The 27,917-nt window shown below is 45.2% G+C and overlaps 1 protein-coding gene across 1 annotated transcript; it reads right to left on the minus strand.

Moving 5' to 3' along the window:
* On the minus strand, nucleotides 1-27,059 carry LOC120057813. Its single transcript, XM_039006277.1, has 6 exons — nucleotides 25,189-27,059; nucleotides 8,347-8,545; nucleotides 5,119-5,320; nucleotides 1,849-2,447; nucleotides 1,541-1,686; nucleotides 1-820 (listed from the first exon to the last, which is right to left on the minus strand). The coding sequence occupies exons 1-6, from the start codon at nucleotides 27,057-27,059 to the stop codon at nucleotides 1-3; spliced, it is 3,837 nt and encodes a 1,278-aa protein (XP_038862205.1).
* Nucleotides 27,060-27,917: the final 858 nt, after the last annotated feature.

Raw genomic sequence — 27,917 nt, forward strand, 5'->3', positions numbered from 1 at the left:
TCAGGACCTGCCCTGGTTTGTGTTTATCATGATATTGGGGAGCGCGTTACGCCTCTTCCTCCACGGTCCCAGGTCACGGGTATACCTCTTGATCTGCCGGAACCACTGCTGCGTGCGGGATTTGTCAGATGCCCTGAAAACAAAGGCCTCCTTCCGTATATCCAGCACCTCAAAGGTGTCCTCACAGTCAGGGTCGGCCGACACCACACAGTTGGCCAGGCGGATGGGCTCCCTGAGCACAGTGAACTTGCCGCTGCTCTTGTCTTTGATGAGCACCAGCACACCATCCCAGACACCGTGCTCCTGCTGCTCCACCTTAGCCCCGCCGTCTGTCGGAGACAGCCCCTCCCCAGGCCGCTGTGTACGCACCATCAGCAGGCTCTGAACGTTCTGGAACTTGAGGCCTTTACTGCCCTTCTTTACCCACTGTCCGTCTGCGGGCTGGGAGAGCTGCAGGGGCCCTTCCATGACGAAGCGTGTGTTCTCCCTGGCCCATCCCACCGTCTTCATGGACATCTCCCGCATCTCAATGTTGATGACCTCGCGGTTCTTGCGGCTGTCGCGGCGAAAGGAACGCAGAGACCAGGTGAGTGTTCCTTCCTGCTTGGTCTTCATGTTGATGTGCTCCAGGTGTGACTCCACGCGGCTCTTGGCCTCTCGGAGGCGGGCGTGGTCCGGGTGGCACTCTGTGGTGGCCTTGCTGATGCGGCTCAGCAGGAGGGGGTACTTGGTGACCCTCTGGAGGGGAGCCATGAGGAATGACCGCAGGTTCATACGCCGCAGGGCTGTATTGTCATTCTGGGAGACATCCAGGAAGATCCTGGGAGGCGAGGAGCGAGAGTGAGCGGGAGGGAGGGAGAGAGAAAGAGAAAGTGAGAGAAAGAGAGATAGAAGGTAGGGAGAAAGAGCGAGGGAGGGAGAGAGAGAAAGAAAGACAAAAAATTATATTAGCATACTGTTTAATTGCGATTGTAGGCCAGAGGTTCTCAGACCTAATTCTAAATTTGAGAGAAGTGGGAATCACAACCCACTGGGCAAAAACTGGTTGAATCAACGTTGTTTCCACATCATTTCATATTTTTTTCACCCAACTTTTAATCTAAATCCAATGACATGGTGACATTTTGTGTTGATTTCACATTAGTTGACAACTCAACCATAAGTAAATCAAAGCTAGACGTTGAACAGACGTTTGTGCCCAGTGGGAAGACAAGGCAGGCTGAGTCATTATGGGTGAGATGTGATGTAGTTGGCTGGGTCTAAAAAAAGTTATGACTTCAGCACTGTTCTCAAAATAGGACCAGTTATGAATTAATCATAACCTTCCGTCTCTTCCATTAAGAATAACACTGCGCAGTGGGAACTTAGGGTTCAAAGTTACTGTTCCAGTACTCAGAGCACAGAAGAGGGCAAGAGCGCAGAGAATTCCTAAACAATACATTTTGTGTACATTTTATCTTCGTCTTGATCTTGAATTAGGAAAAATAAAAACCAAAGTTCCCTTATTTGTCTTTGAAGTGCTATTTTATACAGTCTTTACCTGAGCAGTTCCTTCTCCTTCTCCAAGGTGTTGAGCATGTTGACAGAAGTGGACTGCTGCAGGCAGTATGTCTGGAAGGCTGGCAGCATGTTGACAAACTCCAGGAAAATCTCTCCAATGCACACTGTTAGGAGGTCCTCATCTCCCTGAAAGGGAACAACAACAATGACAATGATTCCATTGATCACTGTGTAACCACAACTCAAAATCAGAGCCATGAATGCAAGGATTTGCTGCCTATGAGATTGGCATCATATTAAACATTTGTTGAGCTGACTGGTGCTCTAGGTTGGAAAGTGTCACCTCACCTGGTCAAAGGCCTGATCGATGCTGTCCTGCAGATGTTCAGTGAAGCGTTCGTTGACGTCTATGAGCTCCTGAACGTTGCTGAACACCACAGTCAGCTGTTCTGAGGTCAGCAGCCCGGCACTCTGCATGGGACAGTAGAACTCCTCCTTGATGATCCTCAGGTCCTCCCCGTAGCTTGACTCTGTGTTCAGGAACTCCAAGATGGCTTCCTTCCTCTCTGTCCTCAGCTTGGAGCAGCGCTCACACATACCGGTGCCCTCCCCGTCCGTCCGGGCCACCCCGTGCCCATCTCTCTGGCCACAGTCTGGGCAGGGTCTTTGGGCCTCCCAGGCCCGAAGGGAGTTAGAGGGTCTCTTCCAGCCGCGAGCCAGGCAGGGTCCAATCCCGCTGTCCACCCGTTCTACCTCTGCCCCTCCGCTGCTGTGTACTCTCCGGGTATCTTCGTCATCGTCGCGGTCGTCACACAGGCCCACCACGCCGCTGTCGGCACTGAGGCTGCTCACGGTGCTCCAGCGGTTATGCCCAGCCCTTGTCACGCCCAGAACCCCAAGACGCTCCTCACCGCGGGGCTCAGAGCGCACCCGCACCGAGGCAGGTGCTATGGGACACACATGCACAGAAAGGAACACAGGTTAGACCAACTAATGTTTATAAACACACAATATGTCTATGGGCTAGATTCAAGTCACAAGTCATTGTTAACAAGTGTACAGGAGGCCTCCCTGTCTCCAATCAATCCCACATTGTTGTAACGCAAAATTATATAAATGAATAACATGGTCAGATATGTAAAAAACAATCTTACCCCCACACCATCCGCTTACCTCTAAGGCTTGACCCTTGTTCTGACAATAATGTCAGTAGTATAAGGTCAACATTACTATATAGCAGGGGTAGGCAACTAGATTCAGCCGCGGACCAATTTTTGTTGGAACATAATTATAATAATTTATACACTGCAAATTGAATACAAGTTTTTATTTTATTTAACTAGGCAAGTCAGTTAAGAACAAATTATTATTTACAATGATGGGCTACCGGGGAACAGTGGGAGCAGTGGGCTAACTGCCTTGTTCAGGGGCAGAAAGACAGATTTTTACCTTGTCAGCTCAGGGATTCAATCCAGCAACCTTTCAGTTACTGGCCCAACGCTCTAACCACTAGGCTACCTGCCTCCCCAAAAAGAGATTGTATTTGAAAATAACAATAATTTCATACCTTGATTACATTGAGACAAGATCACAAACCTCTTTTTATTTGTGGGAATACTTGGAAACAGATTTTCTAAAATAAACTAATTTTTAGCTGAATTCCTGTTAGCAATAAGGGAATTGAGGAGTGAAAGGTCACAAACATTCTGAGAATATGTTGTTATATAACTCAGCACAGCAGCCCTATCCTGAAGAGACAATACTTGTAGGCTCCTACTCTTCAAAACAGGCCCAATCTTAAAATGTCAGGGTAAGTTAGTGTAAGGGTCTCTGAAGATTGCCATCTAAAATCACAATCCGATAGCTAGCTCCTTTACAGTGATTCAGCTGGCTGCCCTGAACACAATCTGAGGGAAACAGAGAGGGGGGCCGAGGCTCTAAATATGAGCCCAGTGATTCAGAATATTTCAATAGCAGAAAGACAGTCACACTGCAGTGTTGAGGTCCATAATGTAAAGCTGAGGCCAGCACTTTAGGGAGAGTAAGTGAGGTCATAGCCAAGAACAATAACGTTTGTGGCAGTGAAACTGTTTGGGCGTTTGGGCAGCCTGAGGTTGGGTTCATGTGGGTTTTGGTTTCTTAACCCGGCTCATTGTTAGACTGTACAACATGGGCTCCATGCCAGACAAAGCCGCTGAGAAGACTGCCCAAACGGTAAGTAGGATGAGAAGGATGTGTGTGATGACTTGTGTGGGTAATTTTGTGGAATGGTGCGTTGTCAGAGGAATTAACACACGAAGAGAGGCTTGTGTTAGGAAAGACTATTGGATAAAGACTGAGGATAATGTGTGATTATGATGAAGTTGGACTGTTGATTTGATATGTGCTAGACAGGGATGTTTGATATGTGCTAGACAGGGATGTTTGATGTGTGCTAGACAGGGATGTTTGATATGTGCTAGACAGGGATGTTTGATGTGTGCTAGACAGGGATGTTTGATGTGTGCTAGACAGGGATGTTTGATGTGTGCTAGACAGGGATGTTTGATGTGTGCTAGACAGGGATGTTTGATGTGTGCTAGACAGGGATGTTTGATGTGTGCTAGACAGGGATTGATGTGTGCTAGACAAGGATGTTTGATGTGTGCTAGACAGGGATGTTTGATGTGTGCTAGACAGGGATGTTTGATGTGAGCTGAACAGGGATGCTTCATATGGGTTAGACAGGGATGCTTGATATGGGCTGAACAGGGATGTTTGATATGGGTTAGACAGGGATGTTTGATATGGGCTGAACAGGGATGCTTCATATGGGTTAGACAGGGATGCTTGATATGGGCTGAACAAGGATGCTTGATATGGGCTGAACAGGGATGTTTGATATGGGTTAGACAGGGATGTTTGATATGGGCTGAACAAGGATGCTTGATATGGGCTGAACAGGGATGTTTGATGTGTGCTAGACAGGGATGTTTGAAATGGGCTGAACAGGGATGCTTCATATGGGTTAGACAGGGATGCTTGATATGGGCTGAACAAGGATGCTTGATATGGGCTGAACAGGGATGTTTGATATGGGTTAGACAGGGATGTTTGATATGGGCTGAACAGGGATGTTTGATATGGGTTAGACAGGGATGCTTGATATGGGCTGAACAGGGATGCTTGATATGGGCTGAACAGGGATGTTTGATATGGGTTAGACAGGGATGTTTGATATGGGCTGAACAAGGATGCTTGATATGGGCTGAACAGGGATGTTTGATGTGTGCTAGACAGGGATGTTTGAAATGGGCTGAACAGGGATGCTTCATATGGGTTAGACAGGGATGCTTGATATGGGCTGAACAAGGATGCTTGATATGGGCTGAACAGGGATGTTTGATATGGGTTAGACAGGGATGTTTGATATGGGCTGAACAGGGATGTTTGATATGGGTTAGACAGGGATGCTTGATATGGGCTGAACAGGGATGCTTGATATGGGCTGAACAGGGATGTTTGATATGGGTTAGACAGGGATGCTTGATATGGGCTGAACAGGGATGTTTGATATGGGTTAGACAGGGATGCTTGATATGGGCTGAACAGGGATGTTTGATATGTAGCTCCACTCACCACTGTCCCTGTCCCGACGCTGGCTGTGGAGGCATGCAGCTGCAGCGATCTTCATCTCCAGCTGTTTGCGCTTGGTGGCATCTGCCGGCATGGGGTCGCTGTAGTGGGGCCGGAGGCGGCACTCGCGCTGGGCCCTCACCGACTCGGCCGGCTCATAGGCTGCGTCTGAGCTGGAGCGCCTGCAGCCCAGGCCAGAGTTAAGCTGATTGGAGAAACACACCAGTCAATCAACTGTACATGTCATCTGCTATTGGCTGAAAGAGGCATGGTCAGTGTTGATAGAGAGAGGGAGACAGAGAGAGAGATGTAAGCATCATGTGAGAGGCTATAGGAAGTGGGTTCACTGTATCATACACTCGGGGGCCTGAGAGAGCATTCTCTGTAGCATAGCCCCTGTTAATGGTGCCATCATGGGCTGAATTGCAACAGATATTAATCCATTCTGAACCTGGTTGGTTTGACAAATGAAATGGTGTTTAATATCCTGAGACACAGACTGTACTTTAAACATGACAGCTTTGACTCTGAGAGGCGCTCAATGTTGCATGTACTCAGACCGACAGACAGACCAACAGACGGACAGACGGACAGACCGACAGACGGACAGACGGACAGACGGACAGACGGACAGACCGACAGACAGACTGACCGACCGACCGACCAAGGGCACATATCTGTATCTGTTTCCTTCACGGAATTACTTGGGACGCCTTGGAATGGAATGGAATAGGAATTCCAGGGAATAAGAATGCAAGGGAAACCTTTGAGGTTGTAGAAAATATCCAAAATAGCAGAGACAACAGGACAAGTCTATCCTTTTTAGATAAACAATGGAATTTCCCAACAACACATAACAGCCTGACACAATGGCACCAATGCTAGGTGCTGTTCAAGAATGGATTGGGTGGATTGCGTTGGTGTCTGTCAAATTATTCATGGTGGGCTTCATTATGGAACTATGGATCAGGTGAAATGTCATCAGACTGACTCGTAACCGCTGAACCCTCACCCCTGACCCCTCAACTCTCTACAGACGCACATTCAGCATCATTAGGCGATTGACAGCATTGAGTGATAGCAGCTCATTGATTGACAGATCATCATTGATTGGCCCCCAAACTGCTAATGTCTAGATTCTGTGGTTCCTGGCATCAGCTTGATAAACAACAGATAGCTGCAGACCATTACATGATAAACAACAGATAGCTGCAGACCATTACATGATAAACAACAGATAGCTGCAGACCATTACATGATAAACAACAGATAGCTGCAGACCATTACATGATAAACAACAGATAGCTGCAGACCATTACATGATAAACAACAGATAGCTGCAGACCATTACATGATAAACAACAGATAGCTGCAGACCATTACTTGATAAACAACAGATAGCTGCAGACCATTACATGATAAACAACAGATAGCTGCAGACCATTACATGATAAACAACAGATAGCTGCAGACCATTACATGATAAACAACAGATAGCTGCAGACCATTACATGATAAACAACAGATAGCTGCAGACCATTACATGATAAACAACAGATAGCTGCAGACCATTACATGATAAACAACAGATAGCTGCAGACCATTACATGATAAACAACAGATAGCTGCAGACCATTACATGATAAACAACAGATAGCTGCAGACCATTACATGATAAACAACAGATAGCTGCAGACCATTACATGATAAACAACAGATAGCTGCAGACCATTACATGATAAACAACAGATAGCTGCAGACCATTACATGATAAACAACAGATAGCTGCAGACCATTACATGATAAACAACAGATAGCTGCAGACCATTACATGATAAACAACAGATAGCTGCAGACCATTACATGATAAACAACAGATAGCTGCAGACCATTACATGATAAACAACAGATAGCTGCAGACCATTACATGATAAACAACAGATAGCTGCAGACCATTACATGATAAACAACAGATAGCTGCAGACCATTACATGATAAACAACAGATAGCTGCAGACCATTACATGATAAACAACAGATAGCTGCAGACCATTACATGATAAACAACAGATAGCTGCAGACCATTACATGATAAACAACAGATAGCTGCAGACCATTACATGATAAACAACAGATAGCTGCAGACCATTACATGATAAACAACAGATAGCTGCAGACCATTACATGATAAACAACAGATAGCTGCAGACCATTACATGATAAACAACATTGCTGTGGATAAAAGGGCATTGGGGTAAGTTTTCATATTCAAACAAAACGAGGATGGGAAATAAGACACATAGCTAAGGCTCTAGTATCGCACAGAACAATTAATGACGCAGTTCGATGCAGGTACTAATGAATTGCGGTTGGCCATTGCTGGAAACATGCACAGCCATTCTCCATGCATTTAATAAACAGTGCATGCAACAGCAACAATGACTATGAGCAAAAAGCAATGGTGGCATATACAACGTTAGCATTCGTTCTCACCTATAGCATCCTTCCTCATACAAAATACATGACGGCCATAAACCCAACGACCCTGGCTATCGATGCTGCTGCTGTAACCTCAACCCCAGCAGAGGCTAAAACGTGATGCTCGGATTATAGCAGAAATTAACACAATGCACCGACAGCTACTGACGGACGGCTAGCGTCTGGGTAGCTGCGTTGTTTCACACAGAGAGGACCAGACAGACAGCCAAGCCAGCAGAGCAGCACAGCACAAAGATTAGATGAAGAAGCCCAGTTAGTTACCACCATGAACCTGCTCTTCAATCCTCCCTCACTGCTGACTCCTGTTCCCAGGCAGATGCAGAGCTGAGCTGAGCTGGGAGGAAGACGCTGAGACTGAGGCTGGAGCTGCATGCCTGCATGCCTGCAGTTGTCAGGGGCTCATCACATACCTCTGCCTGCCTGCCTGGCTGTGAATGTGTGTGTGTGTGTGTGTGTGTGTGTGTGTGTGTGTGTGTGTGTGTGTGTGTGTGTGTGTGTGTGTGTGTGTGTGTGTGTGTAGTCCGCCTGCCTGCCTGGATACGCAATCCCTCTGTTCTGTTCTTCCCTAACCATCCTCACATTCCCCTGTCTGTGTGCGTGCTTCAGCCCACTGCTATCCCCAGCATGTTGAGTGAGTGAGTGAGTGAGTGAGTGAGTGAGTGAGTGAGTGAGTGAGTGAGTGAGTGAGTGAGTGAGTGAGTGAGTGTGAGAGAGAGAGAGAGATTCTCCTTACACATTCTGCAGCTAGTTCCTCTCCTCCTGCTCCTCCTGCTACAGGCTTGTCGCAAGACTCCGCTCCGCAGGCCGTCGTGGTTGTCATGGAAACAGCAGAGGAGTGACAGTCCGGTGGGGGAGCGGTGATGTCAGTGCTTTCGTCCTGGTCACCTGACAGCCTGACGGGGGCCTCCGCCGCTGCAATCTCTGCACTGCAGCTGGAGACAGAGAAAGACAGGGGGGGAATAGGGAAAAAAGAGAGGAGAGAGAGAGAAAGGATAGAGAGAAAGAAAGAGGGAGTGAGGGGAAAAGATGAGGGGTGTTAGAGACGGCAGAATGGCAGAGGATAGAATTATGATTCCTGGCACCTCTCTCCTCTCCTCCCACCATCCAAATCATTCAGTTTCATCAGACCTCCTCCCTTCCCTCTCTCCCCCTCCTTCCTCCTCCTCTCCACCCCTCCAGGGACCTCTCCCCCTCCTCTCCTTCTTCTCTCGCCAGCAGAGGGGCTCTTGGCGCATCAATTCCCATTAACACCTGAACTCCTGGACCACAGGGCAGGATGGCAAGATGCTGCCTCCCATCACTCTACATGCATCACACATCTGCCTCTGGTTCCTTTGTGTGCCGACCAGCCATGCTCCGAGCATGTGTCAGCCGTGTGTGTGCGCACCCAGGGACATTGCCTGCTCCTGAGCTCTCTCCACATAGACATGCATGTATGTGGGCATGGATACACACATACGCACACATGCACACACACACAGACAGTATGAGCTAGCTGCTGAATGAACATTAGAACAGATCAGTCTGCCTGCCACAATCATGGTGTCCGTTCACGTCACATTGTGATTGACTGCACTATACAGACAACGGAGAAGAAAAATCACAATATCCTTCCCAAAGCTCCATTTAAATGTATCTCTCCTGGCAAGAAAATAGCCTAGCTATTTGGCCAGGGATGTAAACTGTACCCTAGCAATTTGCAATATTCTACATTTTATTCATTTCCGTCAATCATCGGTGTGAAAGTCATTATTTACATCATGTTTGTGTATTTCAGGGATGGGCAATTTTGACGGAACTCATGAGGGGCCGCAGTGGCTCGTGGGTCTGCGTACCCACATTCATACCCACTCCACTCCTTGCAAGCAAAACATTTTAGCGGCCCCCCTCGTGACAGTGAAGAGGGAAAAAAATATGTTTTAAAGTTAATTCCTTGCAATTCTACACATTTTCCCACAGGGCGTAGAGAAAATGTTGCCGTTTTAAGCAAGTTTGCTGCAATTCTACACATTTTGCCATGGGGTGGAGAGAAATGTTTGCAGTTTTTAATATGATAACTGATGATCAATGGGCCCCAGGCCGGTCGGTAATTCGAACATGCTTACTACAAGTTTAGATACAATGCCTTCGGAAAGTATTCAGACCTTGACTTTTTCCACATTTTGTTACGTTACAGCCATATTTTAAAATAATTAAATCGTTTTTATAAATGTTTTATTTATTTATCATCAATCTACACACAATAGCCCATAATGACATAGCAAAAACAGAATTTTAGACAGTTTTGCTAATTTATATATATATATATATATTTAAAAAAGGAATCGCATTTAATGTATCGCATTTAATTAAGTATTCAGACCCTTTACTTAGTACTTTGTTGAAGCACCTTTGGCAGCGATTCCAGCCTCGAGTCTTCTTGGGTATGACGCTACAATCCTGGCACACATGTATTTGGGGAGTTTCTCCCATTCATCTCTGCAGATCCTCTCAAGCTCTGTCAGGTTGGACGGGGAGCGTTGCTGCACAGGTGTTTTCAGGTCTCTCCAGGGATGTTCGATCGGGTTCAAGTCCGGGCTCTGGCTGGGACACTCAAGGACATTCAGAAACTTGTCCCAATGCCACTCCTGCGTTGTCTTGGCTGTGTGCTTAGGGTCGTTGTCCTGTTGGAAGGTGAACCTTCGCCCCAGTCTCAGGTCCTGAGCGCTCTGGAGCAGGTTTTCATTAAGGATCTCTCTGTACTTTGCTCCGTTCATCTTTGCTTAGATCCTGAATAGTCTCCCAGTCCCTGCCACTGAAAAATATCCCCACAGCATGATGCTGCCACCACCATGCTTCACCGAAGGAAGGTGCCAGGATTCCTCCAGACGTGACGCTTGGCATTCAGTCCAAAGAGTTCAATCTTGGTTTCATCAGACCAGAGAATCTTGTTTCTCATGGTCTGAGAGTCTTTAGGTGCCTTTTGGCAAACTCCAAGCAAGCTGTCATGTGAGGAGTGAGTCAGTCTGGTCACTCTACCATGAAGGCCTGATGGTGGAGTGCTGCAGAGATGGTTGTCCTTCCGGAAGGTTCTCCCATCTCCACAGAGGAACTCTGGAGCTCTGTCAGAGTGACCATCGGGTTCTTGGTCACCTCCCTGACCAAGGCCCTTCTCCCCCAATTGCTCAGTTTGGCCAGGAGGCCAGCTCTAGGAAGAGTGGTTCAAAACTTCTTCCATTTAAGAATGATGTAGGCCACTGTGTTCTCAGGGACAATCAAGTAATATAAACATCTCAAGGATGATCAATTGAAACAGGATGCACCTGAGCTCAATATCGACTCTCATAACAAAGGGTTTACTGAATACTTATGTAAATTAGGTATTTCTGTTTTGCAAACAAACCTAAAAACCTGTTTTCGCTTTGTCATTATGGGGTATTGTGTGTAGATTGCGTTTTTATTTAATCCATTTTAGAATAAGGCTGTAACGTAACAAAATTTGGAAAAAGTCAAGGGGTCTGAAAACTTTCCGAAGGCACTGTAGCTAGCCTAATTTACCAATCTAAAAAATATTTGCTGACGTGCCAATTGATTGACTGCTGATGCATAACCACATTTCTAAATTGCGCCTTGTGTAATCTATTATTCTAATTCTAAACAGAATGTTGAGACCCCGACTGAGTCCCCTCCATTTAAAAAAAATTATATTTCTATGTTATTATTGGTCTACAAAAGGGGGGCCGCAGGCCGCCAGTTGCCCATCCGTGGTGCATTTGCTTTGTCTTGTTATCTCACATCACGGCCCTACACTATTCCACAAACCCTGTCTCTCTAGCCTCATTTAACCTGCTGTACTGCCATCTATCTCTGGTCTGTCATGTAGAATAACATCTACTCTGTGAATTTGCATAATTTGTCCACTTAATTGGTAGTTACACAACTCTGTGGTGTCCCTGTCTGAAGCCTTCCTCTCTAACTCAGAAAATCATCGCAGAAGGATTTGATGACAGGCCCGAAGTTCGAAATTGAACAAACCCATCGTAGTTTAACCATGCCTGACAAGAATAGGCCCCCGAGAACGGTTCTCATCCGCTTCCTACGATCTACAGCCCGGGACAAGGTACTTAAAGCGGCGAAAGAAACGGGTGGTGTACAGTGGGAAGACAGCCGGCTGTCTTTTTTCCTGGACCTGTCCAAGGAACTGGCAATGAAGAGGAAGAAGTTTGCAACGGCAAATAACCAACTACACGCGAAGAAGGTCAGGCATACACTGACATTCCCAGCGACCCTGCTCTTTACTTGGAAGGGATTATTTTCAAGGACAATGTGGAGGCAGAGAGATTCTTGCTGGAGCAAGGTGTTTAGCCCAGATAAAGAAGACAAGACAAGGTACAGCCTATGTGTTTGTGGGACTCTGGGGAGTGTTGCTACAGTAATTTAGCCTTTCAAGCGCCTCACAGCCCATAAGGAATTTTGAGTTGAGACCGCAGGTTATCTTTTGCAGCATCAAAGACAGTTCTGTGACGATTGACTCATCGAGAAGCAACGTTACATTCCTAGTTGCTTTGTTTTATATTGGGATTGGTTTTCTACGTTTATTTACACTGTTTTATTGTACAGCTGGAGCATATATAATGTTATATAATGATGTTCATTAGAGTTGTCACGAGTGTTAAATGGGACACTTCACGCTCACAGGCTATAACTACTCAGTGCAAATATGGCTAATGGTTATGTAAACATAATCTCTTGGAATATAAATGGTTGTAAATGTAACCAAGAAGAGGAAAATGATTTTGACATATTTAAAATCCAAACAGGCAGATATTGTGTTCATACAGGAATCACATTTAACAGATAGAGGCACGGAAATTTAGAGTAGACTGGGTTGCAGAAGTTTATCATTGCTCATTTAATTCCAAACAAAATGATTACTCTGATTATTGCTCATTTAATTCCAAACAAAATGATTACTCTGATTAGTAAGGGTGATTACTCTGATTAACAAAAAACTTAATTTTGTAATTTTGAAGCAACACTGATGAATTTGGCAGGCTTATCTGCATTGAGGCTCTTATAAATGGGATTAAGGTAGTGTTATGCAACATAAAACAAGGAGGACCCAGATTATGAGGTCAACTGTACTGGGAAATATGGAGGGGCAGATCGTCCTTGCTGGAGACTTTAACCAAGTAATGGACAATATGATTGATAGAAGTAGATGTACAAGTAACTCCACGCCAAAGGATAGACTTGCAATACATATGCTAGTAGAAGATATGGGCCTTTAAAGACATATGGAGATTAGTCCATCCTAATGATAGAGAACGTACTTTCTTCTCTCACTGTCATAACACACTCCAGAATAGATTTGTTCTTGATATCTAATTTCATGGTTAATAATGTGATTGATTGCAAGATTGGGCCCATTGCCCTCACAGATCATGCTATAGTAGTGTTACATGTTGATATAAACTCCGAAAATGTGAGGAAGGGTAGATTTAGACTCAACACCATTCTAGTACAAGATGAGGTATTTACCCAATCACAAGCAGATGATCTTAGATCCTTTTTTGAAATCAACATAGGGTCAACTGAAAAGGTTTCCACGGTATGGGAAAACTCTAAAGCATTTATTTGAGGGAAAATAATAGCACATGCGTTCAAAAAGAAGAGAGAAGGGTCTGAAGCAGTAAAAAGATTAGAATCGGAGATATGTGGCCTGGAAAGGGATTTGGCAAGACATTTCACAGATAGCACATTTCAAACTGCCTGCAAATAGAAATTTCAGTTGCACGAAATGTTTTAAAAAAAGGCAGAATATGCACTGTTTAGATTTAGAACCAGTTTTATGAGGGCGGTGAGAAGACAGGCAGGCTACTAGCAAGACAACAAAAAATGCAGAACATTTCTAATGTAATTCCATTAATAAAGGGCAATAAGATGGAGACCTCATTGAAAGAGATAAACAGTGTGTTTCAATGTTTTTATGAAAATTGATATTCATCCTCCTATTCAGCGAGCCCCATAGATATGGATACTTTTTTGTCTGGTATAGAATTACCTAGATTATCAGATGGCCAGGTAGAGGACCTGCACTATACTATAACAGAAGAGGAGATTAGAGCCGCCATTTTATCTATGAAAGCAAGGAAATCACCTGGTCTGGATGGCCTTCCTGTAGAATATTATAAAAGTATATTGACATTCTTGTTACTGTATTGACAGTGGTTTACCAGGAGGCATTTAAAAATGGCTCCCTTCCAGACACCTTTAATGAGGCTTTGATATCGCTGATTCCTAAAAAGGATAGAGATACTACAGAACCTGGAAATTTTAGAGCTATCAGCCTTTTTAATGTTGATTGTAAGATTCCTACTATGGCCGTTGTGATACGCTTAGAGAAGGAACTACCTAATATTATAGTGACCAAGTAAGATTTATTAAGAACAGAACCTCAACTGATAATATGAGGAGGCTCTTACATCTCATGTGGTTAAACCGCTCAAATATAGTTCCTACCGCTGCTGTCTCCTTAGATAGTGAGAAGGCATTTGATAGGGTATAGTGGGCTTTTCTCTTAAGAACCCTAGAAATATTTGGTTTGGGACCAGACTTTTGTAAATGGATAGGGGTCCTCTATTCCAATCTTAAAGCAACAGTACTTACGAATGGAATTATGTCTCCTTTTTTTGTCTTTCTAAAGGCACAAGGCAGGGTTGCTCACTCTCCCCTCTCCTGTTAACCATCATCTTAGAGTCTATTGCGACAATGATAAGAACAGATCCAGAAATTAGGGGTGTACACGGAGGAGGAAAATAACACAAGCTGCTTATGGATGCAGATTATATTCTACTGCTGGTCTCTGATCCTCTTCAGTCTGTACCACAATTACTTACGTCATATTCTAGTATGTCAGGCTACAAAATTAATTGGAATAAGTCGGAAGCAATGCCAATTAATACCATATGTTACTCTGGAACCACTACCCCATTTAATTTCAAATGGGTTCCTACTGGGATGACATTTTTGGTTATTAAGGTGAGCTCAAATTTGGAGAAAGTGATAGGACTAAATTTTGAGCAACTACTAGTCAAGATTAAAATAAATTGAAACAAATTGTATTGGTCACATGAAATGCTTACTGACAAGCCCTTAACCAACAATGCAGTTTAAAAAATATGAATAAGAATAAGAAATAAAAGGAACAAGTAATTAAAGAGCAGCAGTAAAATAACAATAGCGAGACTATATACAGTGGGGAGAACAAGTATTTGATACACTGTCGATTTTGCAGGTTTTCCTACTTACAAAGCATGTAGAGGTCTGTCATTTTTTATCATAGGTACACTTCAACTGTGAGAGACGGAATCTAAAACAAAAATCCAGAAAATCACATTGTATGATTTTTAAGTAATTCATTTGCATTCGGTTCTGTGTCATACAAACTAAAATGTTGGTATCATAGAATCGGACAGGGAGAGGTTGAAAATGTCAGTGAAGACACTTGCCAGTTGATCAGCGCATGCTCGCAGTACACGCACTGGTAATCCATCTGGCCCTGTGGCCTGGTGAATGTTGACCTGTTTAAAGGTCTTACTCACATTGGCTGCGGAGAGCGTGATCACACAGTTGTCCGGAACAGCTGGTGCTCTCATGCATGTTTCATTGTTATTTACCTCGAAGCAAGCATAGAAGTAGTTTAGCTCATCTGGTATGCTCATGTCACTGGGCAGCTCTCGGCTGTGCTTCCCTTTGTAGTCTGTAATGGTTCGCAATCCCTGCCACATCCGACGAGCGTCGGAGCCGATGTAGTACAATTCGATCTTAGTCCTATATTGATGCTTGCCTGTTTGATGGTTCGTCGGAGGGCATAGCGGGATTTCTTATAAGCTTCCGGGTTAGAGTCCCGCTCCTTGAAAGCGGCAGCTCTAGCTTTAGCTCAGTGCAGATGTTGTCTGTAATCCATGGCTTCTGGTTGGGGTATGTACGTACGGTCACTGTGGGGATGACATCATCGATGCACTTATTGATGAAGCCAATGACTGATGTGGTGTCCTCCTCAATGCCATCGGAAGAATCCTGGAACATATTCCAGTCTGTGCTAGCAAAACAGTCCTGTAGCTTAGCATCTGCTTCATCTGACCACTTTTTTATTGATCTAGTCACTGGTGCTTCCTGCTTTAATTTTTGCTTGTAAGCAGGAAACAGGAGGATAGAATTATGGTCAGATTTGCCAAATGGAGGGCGAGGGAGAGCTTTGTACGTGTCTTTGTGTGTGGAGTAAAGGTGGTCTAGAGTTTTCTTCCCTCTGGTTGTACATTTAACATGCTGATAGAAATAAAAATGGATTTAAGTTTCCCTGCATTAAAGTCCCCTGCCACTAGGAGCGCCGGCTCCTGATGAGCGTTTTCCTGTTTGCTTATGGCAGAATACAGCTCTTTGAATGCGGTCTTAGTGCCAGCATTGGTCTGTGGTGGTATGTAGACAGCTACGAAAAATACAGATGAAAACTCTCTAGGTAGATAGTGTGGTCTACAGCTTATCATGAGATACTCTACCTCCGGCGAGCAAAACCTTGAGACTTCCTTAGATATCGTGCACCAGCTGTTGTTTACATATATACATAGTCCGCCCCCCTTGTCTTACCAGACGCCACTGTTTTATCCTGCCAATACAGCGTATAATCAGCCTGTTGATATAATCAGTATGTTGATAATGTCGTCGTTTCAGCCACGACTCCGTGATGCATAAGATATTATAGATGTTAATGTCCCGTTGGTAGTTTAATCTTCCTCGTAGGTCATCGATTTTATTTGCCAATGATTGCATGTTAGCTAGTAGAACAGAAGGCAGTGGGAGTTTATTTGATCACCTTCAAATTCTCAGAAGGCAGCCTGACCTCCGTCCTATTTTTCTCCATCTTCTCTTCACGCACATGACGGGGATTTGGGCCTGTTCCCAGGAAAGCAGTATGTTGTTCATGTCAGGCTCGTTGGACTCGTTAAAGGGAAAAAAGCTTCTGCCAGTTCGTGGTGAGCAATCGCTGTTCTGATGTCCAGAAGGAGGAGGAGGATAGAACTCGTGGGGATTGACACTCACGCCCTGTTGTAAATCAAGAGAGAAGAGACGGAGAAGATCCAGGCCTGTGCTCTCCAAATTCACCAAAGGACTGTGCTTTGTCTCAACAGACCTTTATTTACCGCTGAAACTCTAACACGTTCAAAAGCAAATACTGGAACAATATTTCTAACGTAGAACGTGGGGAATGGTCAAAGGCGATCTACAGAACACTAATGTCATTTTGTTTGTTATTTTATGATGTCATAAAAATGTTATAAAGGAAATACTGTAACTTGGAAAGTATACCCAGTACATAGATGTGAGTTGAGCATGTAATATGAAAAATGATGAAAGTGTTTTTGTTACGAGAGGAATGTTAAGTGTCTCTGTCCCTCGCTCCCTCTCCATCTCTTCTTTAACAAGTATCCATGTTGTTATCATTCCACTAGGGACCTCTTTTTCAGCGTATTCTGTCTCCAGTCAATAACCGGTGCAGAGTATGTATGTTTATCCTGTGTTCCCATTTAATTAGCTAGTAAATAAATAATTAAATCGATTTGTGTAGTACTGAATCATAAATAAGGCTTGGGTTTTTGCAAGGAGATTACAACTATTCAGAATGATGATATGATACGAGGTTATGATTAATAAGTTAACTGTTTATAGATGTGATAGATAAAGACCTTTTAGAGTTTAATTCGGGAGATGGTAACTCTTTAAAAGAACCGCTCTCGTGGTGCCCCAGATCCTAATGAGTTCATTGTTACATGATTCATTTAATCGGGTAACAATCAAACATAGTTAGTTAATTACATAAATAACAGTCTTCAGATTAATGTTAAAGTCAAGTCACAACAGAATATTCCAGACCGGTATTTTAAACAATATGACAAATTAACAAAATACTTTTTGTGGGATAGGAAAAAACCCAGGATTAATATGAAGAAGGTGTGCTCACCAAGGAATGTAGGAGGCTTGGCTTTACCATATGTTAAATTGTAAAATGTATCATTTGAAATGGCTACATTTGCGAAGCATTGGGGCAAAAGGGATGCTGGCTTGGATTGAATAACATTAGAGTGTGAACTAAGTTATATTTTCACCTCTATTGATACTCTGTCACATAGTCTTATAGGGGAGAGGTTTGTTGAAACTCCCAACACAATTTTGTTACACTCAAAAGAGGTGTGGAGGACAGTACACAAGATATGTGGAATTTCACATCTAAATCCAGGATACTCATCATTGTGGCACAATCCTAGGCTACGGATAGGAAAGAAGTCTGTGTACTGGAAGCTGTGGCTAATGAAAGGAATTCATACTATAGGTGATCTGTACAATGAAGATGTTTTAATGTCATACTCAGATTTGGTACAAAAATATGATGTCGGAGACAAGGGACATTTCTGGAAATATTTAGAGAGAATGTTTGTTAACCGGCTATCAACAAAATCCAGGAAAGAACCCAATAGCTGAGTATTTGGAATTACCCAAACATAAAGCAGCCATTTTTTCCTCAATATTTGGTCATCTGCAGAGCAAAGACTGTAAAAACCTCAGAAAAATATGGCAAATTGACCTTAAGTGTGAAATTGAGGATGATACCTGGTTGAAGATCTTGTCTAGCTCAGGGAGGAACATAAGGGAAGCCAGGGGGAAACTTACTCAATATAAGATACTACATAGGTTTTATTGGACCCCAACAAGGCTTCATAAGATGTGGCTGACCAATAGTTCTTTGTATTGGAAATGCCAAAAAGACACTGGGACATTTTTACACGCAATATGGGAATGTACATTAGTGCTACCTTTCTGGGAGGATGTTTTGAAATAGCTGGAGGAATGGTTGAGGTTAACAATTCCAGTTTCACTGAGAATATGTCTCTTAGGCGATAGAACAGTTACCTAATGTAACAAATGAGGAATTTGCACTGATCACTGTTGGTATGGTTACAGCAGCTAGAGTAACGTTCATGCCACTCCTACTCTGAAACAGTGGATAGAATCAATGTTGGAGGTCGCATCTTATGAACAAATACTTGCTAGGATCACTGGTAGAAACAACAATTCTAGAAGCTGGATGCGTTTTATTTGTCATGTTTCTAAGACTGGAAGGTGATTACTTATGCTTGTGAACCCATTTAGTTCAGTATTGTAGCTTGTGAGATACTGTTTGACTGTGTGCTATGTTGGAGGATATGTCTGGAAGTCATGCTCAATGTTTTTATGCTTTACAATGTTTTTTTATTTGTTTGTTTGTTTGTGGGAAAAAAGAAAAGAAAAAAAAAGAAAAAAAAGAACTAATAAAAATAAAAATACATTAAAAAAAGAGTAAATTTATGCTTGATCCAAAAATGTGGTTGAAGGCTTCGCATGGAGGGTGTGATGCAATTGTGGAGTCTCTGGAGGCACGCAGAGGCCAAATCAAGCTCTGTACCGCATCACGGTGTGCCTCTCAAATGTTGTAACAATGCGGAGGGCTCCGTATAGCTTCACATTGACATGATTGGTTGACGGTAGGTGGGGGCGGTACATCCTATATAAACACGAACTCACTTCCTTGACAACTTCCTTCACAATAGCTCTGCTCTGCTAAGCGCAATACGTATGAAAGCCCTGACGTCTGAGGAGGCCGCATCGCAGTTAATACTGTACAGCCACTTCAAACTTCAGATTGACCATACAGAGCCTTTAATATGCGCTCCTCCGGCGCGCATTCAAAATAGATCATGCTGCAGGCAGGATAGAGAGAAAAATACATGTTTAGAACTGGTAATTGATCGCATGGTGCAAGAATGAATGCAGTTAATTGATTATTGAATGTTATGACGGACATAGCTTTGTAGAGCCAAAACATACACAACCTCTGCTCAGCAAACTCGAACTCGAGAACGAACCGTTTGGGGTGCTGCAGTTCGCTATTGATATTGTGCTTATCAATCACCCTCACGGCAGTCAAGCAATGCATTCCGCCAGGAGTCGTTCACAATCTAGTCCGGTTGCGGCCACAACTAGACCTTGTTTCAAATGTACCAATAAATAATTGTATTTGTATGCCTCGTAATGAACAAATGTACATTGTTTAAAGCACTCTTTTACAAGTCTCAGTTACAAATAACAGCTCCAATAAGCCCCTTAAAGCCAATTTATGCTTGATCTGGATATGTAGTCGGAGGCTCTGTATGGAGGGGGTGACACAATTGCCGAGCATCCGGAGGCATTAAGAGGTCAAAATGAGCTCCGTACTTTGAACATGCAGCGCCTTTTATGTTGAATGACGTGAACGAGAGGCTTGTAGAATCATGAGTGTTTTGAGTTTTGAGTTCATCGTTCGCCGGTAGGGGGTCCTGCGTGCTCTGGGCATTACTGTCTCAAATGAATGAAATGAGTCGAAGGATTCGTTCTTTTGACTGAACGAGTTGAAAAGATCAGAGTCAGTAAAAAGAGCCAAACTTCCCATCAGTAACACACACCGGCGCACGCACGCACGCACACACGCACACACACACACCAACTGGCCTACACACTAGCAACACTCACTAGCATTTGCTAAGGTTTTGAAGTCTTTAAAATGCAACAAAGCAAACTCTTTATCTTCAGATGGTGCAGGTGCCATGGGCATAAAATGAATAATTAAGGATGTGTCCCAAATGGCACCCTATTCCCTATATAGAACATTATTCCTATATGGCTCTGGTCAAAAGTAGTGCACTATGTAGGGCAGGGGTCCCCAATTACATTCAACATAGTTACAAATAATTTGTACAGTGCAAACTGACCTCAAGAATCCCAAACAGATATAGTATTTGAAATTTCAAACCTTGATTACATTGGAATATGGTCACATATGCCACTCTGTGTGAAAATTTGTGAGAATAGATTCCTAAATTAAAATCACTCTTGAGATGATTTCCTGGTGATTTTACAGTCTTTTGTGTACCCAATAAAATCACCTGCGGGCTGAATTTGGCATGCGGGCCGCCTATTAGGGAACCCTGATGTAGGGATATTGCCAGAAAGAGGCAATAAAACCAGAGGCTGGTGCATATCCTTCCTTCCAGCTGGAATAACTTTCATTAAAACCTTTCCTTCCAAATATTACCTGTCAGCCTGTAGATGATTCATGTGGGGTAATAACATGAAACATCATTTATTAGCTCATGGACTGTGTATGATATATCACCTCTCTCTGCCTGCGGTACACTGTGATATTGAAATTAGTATATAGTCACTCCAGCCATATCATGTTTGTTCATAAGGAATCCATACTGTATATTCTAAACATGGATGGTGACTCTGTAATCTCTCTGTTAATGTCTTTATATATTAAAGGCCATGTTAGGCAAAAAACAACACACCAAAACCTAACCTGTGTATTTGTCATGAGGAGAGAGCGAGAGCAACCACATCTTAATGCACACTAAGCACACCCAAGAGCACTGTTTTAGAACTTCCCACCGTTAATAGATTCCTGCTCCACCATCCCATCAGGTGTAAACTCCAGTATTGTAATTGCCTGGTGAAAAACCCATCAGACTAGCCACAGTTCGATAGCCATCGTGATCGTAAGTCTGTATGGGACACAGACGAGCGCAAACACAAGACTTGTTTAATGGAGCTGAGAGAAACAGAGTCGTTAAAACTAGACCCTTGGGGTGCACGCATAACAATAGAAAATGATTCATTTTGAATTACCAATTTTATACTATTACAATATTCACAAAGATCACGGCTATGTAACGGAGGTCATATTAAAACCCATTAAGAATACATTTTGTGTTAGAATATGAACATACTGTATATTAGTAAAATGTCCTACATACATGTATTAATACACTTGGTAAAAGCTACCTCATAAATTCTAGCAATTCCTAAGCATGGGGATGAAAAACTATTAAACCTCCCTAGGTTCCTTGTCCTCTGGTCCCATGTCCAACATGTGTGAGGAGTGTAATATTTGAATGTACAGTACGTCACATAGCTTTCCTTTCTGGTGAACACACCACCTATATAATATAACTTCTGTGGTATCATGCAGTTCAGTCCGCAGTCTGTATCATCCATCATCACCTCTATAGTACTCTCTGAGAGAGGTGAGGGACACAGTGATATCTATGGGTGGGAACAAGCACAGAGGAGAACCCTGACTTTGACTGTCAGGGAGACAGCCATTTATGACATGAGAGAGAGAAGAATACAAGGCTATCCATTTCTCTCATGGTCAGCACTGACACGTACAGTCCTATAACTCTTCTCTAGTCCATTGCATCTTGTCCTGAGACATGGTTGTAGAATCCTATCCCAGTGAGCAAAACTGGTCGAAAATGTCATTTAAACAATTTTTGCCAATGAAATTAGGTGTTTTCAACCAGTAATGTTCACTGGGTATGGCTGTTAGATACCATAGGAGTCTACAGCCATGTCTCAGGGAAAGTCTATACCATGTCTGAGGCTACATGTGCCTGTCTGAGTCTAATGTTGTGTGCTGGCCTGGGTGATGCCAGGTTGTAAGCCTATGAAGAATGCCAAAGCAGGCTTTACATCTCTCCTTGATTTGCCAAACCACACCAGACTGAAGTCTTCATCTGTTTAGCAAGCAGTATCACGTTTCCGGTAAGACCAAAGTGCAGACTGTGTTGAAGTAACAATGTTTGTTACAACAACAGGGGCAGGAAAAAGACAGGTCAAGGCAGGCAGGGGTCGGTAATCCAGAGTAGGGGCAAAGGCCCCAGACGGCAGGAAGGCTCAGGGGCAGGCAGAGTGGTCAGGCAGGCGGGCTCAGAGTCAGGACAGGCAATGGTCAAAACCAGGAGGGCGAGAAAAGAGAGACTGGGAAAAGCAGGAGCTGAGAAACAAACCACTGGTTGACTTGACAAACAAGACGAACTGGCAACAGACAAACAGAGAACACAGGTATAAGTACCCAGGGGATAATGGGGAAGATGGGCGACACCTGGAAGGGGGTGGAGACAAGCACAACGACAGGTGAAACAGATCAGGGTGTGACAAACAGTGTGCCAAACCAGCTGCCATAGTGAGAGGAGGGGAAGTGTGGTGCTGCCAATCAGAGGTGCCAATCAGTTGGCTGTCCTGTGAGCATATGGATCAGACCTGGGTTCAAACGGTATTTAGCCGTCCTTGTTGGAAATACCCAAGCGCAATGGAAACAATGGAATAGTCCCAAAAGTGCATACCCTATCCATCTGCCTGAAGACAAACCCTTAAAGTATGTGAAAGATTACAGATCCTATTTGAACCCAGGTAGGTCTGCTATGGAGATGATGTGTCAGACTGGAAATGGGAGACCCTGGCACAGCCACAACAGTCTCTTCTGGTAGCCAAACCTGTCTGATCCAACAACTGTGATTAATCAATACCAACACTAACACTAATGTCGCCCCTGCAGAAAAACACTACAGCACACTACAGCACACCCCAGCATGATGTGGGCCCAATGCGGGCTAAAATATTGGCCCTATGTAGGCTGCCAACATTGGCTCCACGTTGGCCCCCAAGGCATTTGCCCAGTGTGGCCAGCCCATATCTGGTGAAGGCAGCACTCACTTTGTCTGAAATATGCCCATCTTTTCCCAGCAAACATGCCCACATTTGCACGATGTGAGCCCAATGCGCGCCAAAATATTGGCCCCATGTCGGCTGCCCACATTGGGACGATGCGCTTTTTCTATTTAATAGGAATTAATTTAATACATTTATTACAGTTTAATTCAATGCATAAATTGCATTATTTTCAAGCCTTAAAGGTATTAAGGGAACATGATAGATTGTATCAGAAAGACAACAAAGTTGTTACTATCATACATGTATACTGAACAAAAATATAAACGCAACATGTAAAGTGTTGGTCCCATGTTTCATGAGCTGAAATAAAAGATCCCAGAAATTTTCCATACGCATAAAAAGCTTATTTCTCTCCAATTTTGTGCACAAATTTGTTTACATCCCTGTCAGTGAGCATTTCTCCTTTGCCAAGATAATCCATCCACCTGACACGTGTGGCATATCAGGAAGCTGATTAAACAGCATGATCATTACACAGATGCACCTTGTGCTGGGGACAATAAAAGGCCACTGTAAAATGTGCAGTTTGGTGACACAACACAATGCCACAGATGTCTAAAGTTTTGAGGGAGCGTGCAATTGGCATGCTGACTGCAGGAATGTCCACCATAACTGTTGGAAGATAATTTATTGTTAATTTCTCTACCATAAGCTGCCTCCAACATCGTTCTAGAGAATTTGGCTGTACGTCCAACTGGCCTCATAACCGCTGACCACGTGTAACCACGCCAGCCCAGGACCTCCACATCTGGCTTCTTCACCTGTGGGATTGTCTGAGACCAGCCACCCGGACAGCTGATGATACTGAGGATTCTTTCTGTCTGTAATAATGCTTTTTTGTGGGGAAAACTCATTCTGATTGACTGGGCCTGGCTTCCCAGTGGGTGGGCTTATGCCCTCCCAGGCCCACCCATGGCTGCACCTCTGCCCAATCATGTGAAATCCATAGATTAGGGCCTAATGAATATATTTAAATTGACTGATTTCCTTATACGAACTGTAACTCAGTAAAATCATTGAAATTGTTGCATGTTGCATTAATATTTCTGTTCAGTATATTTTTTACAAGAGAAAATGTTCAGTTTCTCACATATCACATGCACTTATTTAAGTATTTTTAAAGACTTTATCATTGGCAGTGTACAAGATAAAGAAAAATTGGGCATCACACAACAGAACACTTAAACAGTTAGAGCAAACTCAGTAACGGTTGCACAAAAAGAACTGTGTGCAAACCACGCTCCCAAATATTCTAATGAGCCCCCGCCTCTAGCTGGGCTTGGTGTGAGCTAGCCCCTGTTGGGATGGGGTGGGCTAGCCTGTGTTGGGCTGGTGTGGGCTAGCCTGTGTTTGGCTGGAGTAGGCTAGCCTGTGTTTGGCTGGAGTAGGCTAGCCTGTGTTGGACTTGGTGTGGGCTGGCCCGTGTTGGGCTGGTGTGGGCTAGACTGTTTTGGGCTTGTTGTGGGCTACCCCATGTCGGGCTGGTGTGGGCTTGGTGTGGGCTAGCCCGTGTTGGGCTCTGATGTGGGCTTGTTGTGGGCTAACCCGTGCCCACCTTGCCCACCGAATACCCACATGGGCCAATGGGGTCATGTTTGCTGGGACCCATGAGATTCAATTTAGCCATCAAAGAGCTTTACAAGATTTCAAAACAAGCTTTTTGTCAAAAGTGTGTTTATCTTAAATAAAAACTATACAGATTGACAAACTACTAAATAAATGGATTTTCTAGTTAATGATTTCTTTACATGGCTAAGGTCCAATATTGCATTTCATTTAGAATTGTACCTTTCATCTGAGTATGCATATAGCTTCCACAAAGTAGGGCAAGATAACGAGTCAAACTGAGATAGATAAACAGCTCATTATTGTACAATATTGTGCAATACTGAAGCCCATTGATGATCGTATTGATCATGACAACTACCCCTAACTCCACCTTCTTACTAACCTCTTCTTGATGAGGTCCAGGGCTGATCCGATAAACCCTTCCTTCATCTTGTAAATCTTGGCTCCGTAGCTGGAGAGGTCAGTCCTGTCCAGGAGCAGGGCTGGGCAGCAGCTGGAGGGGCCCTCTGCACTCTCCCTGCGTGGAGGAGGGAAGGGGACTGAGGAGGCCCCCGGCACACTGAGCTCCACACTGGGCCTACTGACTTGGGCCTGGGTATGGTCCATGGTCCCCTCCCCCTGCGTCTGACTGGAGGGCTGGAGGGGAGAGCGAGGAGTAGGGCCGGTACATATAGCCATGGTAGAGACTGTGGTCTGAATGCTGGTTGTTGGCTGGGGAGTGTGTCCGGTAAAGATGTGAGTGGCTGAGTTGATAGCACTGGCTGTGGGAGCTGGCGCAACCACCATCACCCTCTCCTCTACTCTTAAGTCTGGATGACAGGCTGGTGGTGGGGGAGCCCCAGGGGAGCTGTCACTCTGCCTGGCCTCTCCACTGCTTGTCCCCTCCCCGCTCCCCATCTCTTCCATCTCTCCACTGCCTATCCTCTCACTGCTCTCCCTCTCCTCCTCCTTCAGTCCCACAGTGGGAGACTGAGAGTCTCTCCGCCCCAATAGAGCTGTCTGAGTCTTACAGTCTCTGCCCGTCTCTGGGGTCTGACTGCCAGTACCAGGCTCTGGCTGTTGGTCTATTGAAGCTGTTACTGTAGTGACATTACCCTGGCTCTCTGTCTGTCCACCCTCTCCCTCTCTCTGCCTCATCCTCTTAAACTCCTCAAAGGTGGGGATGTGCAGGCGGCCCATGGGGGGTTTCTTGCGTTCGGCTATTATCTCTGCACAACTCCCAGTGACAGAGATGGACTCGGTGGTGTAGGACTTGGTCATGTCCGGGGTCTGAGGGGTCTCAGGGGAGGCGTGGAGGGTCAGGTTTGGGGTGCTGTTCTGCCGGCGGAGCTGCAGGCGTCTCAGAACCTCTTTCTTGATTTCCTCAGGGCTGGTGATGCGCCGGACACACAGGGGTTTCCCAACGTACCCCTGGTAGGACGATGAGTCCCTCTCTGAGCACCCCCCCAGGATGGGAGGGGTACTGCCTGGGGTTATCTGCGGTCGAAGAGGCTTTAGGGGTTCTGCCGCTGCCCGGGCACTCTGGAGGCGGAGCTTCTCCCTTAACCCCTTCCTGGCGGTGGTGGTAGCGTTCACCCCCCAGTCATCCACGCCGGGGAACAGCCACTGGGGGAAGAGGGGCAGCTCCTTCCTCCCCAGACCCCCCAGACGAGCATTGGGGTAGAAGGCAAGGGTCTCAGGACTGTAGCCCTGGGGCCCTGTCCCCACCGGGGGCCCATCGTACCAGTGGCTGGTGGCAGTGCAGCGGAAGATGAACTCACTGTCCATGCTGCCCCTGTGGGGGGCGCTATAGGGGGATGAGTAGAGGCCTGGTTCAGACACAGAATTACTCCAGTTCAGGTTCTCCATGCTGCGATAGAGTCTAGTCCCGCTGTCTGGGTTAATGTTCACACAGGGCCCTGCGTGGTCCGGCTCCAGGCCTAACCCTGACCCTAACCCCAGCCTAGAGTCAGGCCCCCTGGGTGGGTGCTGCACACTGTTGGTGGAGCAGTAACGGAGGCCAAGATTAGTCAACAGGGCACTGCTGTTACACCGGGGCATGACGGGGCATTGGCCTGGGTAAGGAGGGTAGGGGGGTACGCTGTGGCCTCTGAAGCCAGAAAGGGGTTGGGGAAGGGGCAGGTCGGTGAGGCTGAGGCAGGGCTCCAGGTCCATGGTGAGACCAGCGGTGCAGGTGTAGCCCGCAGGGCCGTGGCCGGGGGAGCAGCCCGCTGAGGGGTAATCACATGGCGGAGGGGCCTTCACGTCCGGCATGGCTGCAGTATGAGCCACCATACTGCAGAGAGAGGCTCTGGGAAACTGGCCCTAAAGGACAGAGAGGAGACACAGGGGAATGAGCTGGGAGATGCATGCACGCACATACATACGCATGCATACACACACACACACACACACACACACACGCACACACACATGCACACGCACACACACGTACACACACTGCCACAGTGCATCTATACATGAGCTGTACTAACACATTTCAGGAATTTCATTTGAAGGACAGACACTGAGGGTTGTTGAGATAATCCTTGAAATAGCAAATACATTCCATACTGTACATACAGCAAATGTTATGAATGAGATAAAAATTATTTTCAAAAACATTTTGACCTTAGCGTGATGGTTGAGCTTGAAATGTTGTTGATCATTGTTGTGTTCGAGACCACCTATAGGGAGACCGATTCAAGACCAAGACAGGAGCAAATCGAGTCCGAGTCAAGACCAAGACCAAGACCGGGAGGGGGGTGAGACCGAGTCAAGACCAAGACCAAGACCGGGAGGGGGGTGAGACCGAGTCAAGACCAAGACCAAGACCGGGAGGGGGGTGAGACCGAGTCAAGACCAAGACCAAGACCGGGAGGGGGGTGAGACCGAGTCAAGACCTAGACCGGGAGGGGGGTGAGACCGAGTCAAGACCAAGACCGGGAGGGGGTGAGACCGAGTCAAGACCTAGACCGGGAGGGGGGTGAGACCGAGTCAAGACCAAGACCAAGACCGGGAGGGGGGTGAGACCGAGTCAAGACCTAGACCGGGAGGGGGGTGAGACCGAGTCAAGACCAAGACCAAGACCGGGAGGGGGTGAGACCGAGTCAAGACCTAGACCGGGAGGGG

The sequence above is a fragment of the Salvelinus namaycush genome, chromosome 13, assembly GCF_016432855.1.
Source record: "Salvelinus namaycush isolate Seneca chromosome 13, SaNama_1.0, whole genome shotgun sequence".
Classification (NCBI taxonomy): Eukaryota; Metazoa; Chordata; class Actinopteri; order Salmoniformes; family Salmonidae; genus Salvelinus; species Salvelinus namaycush.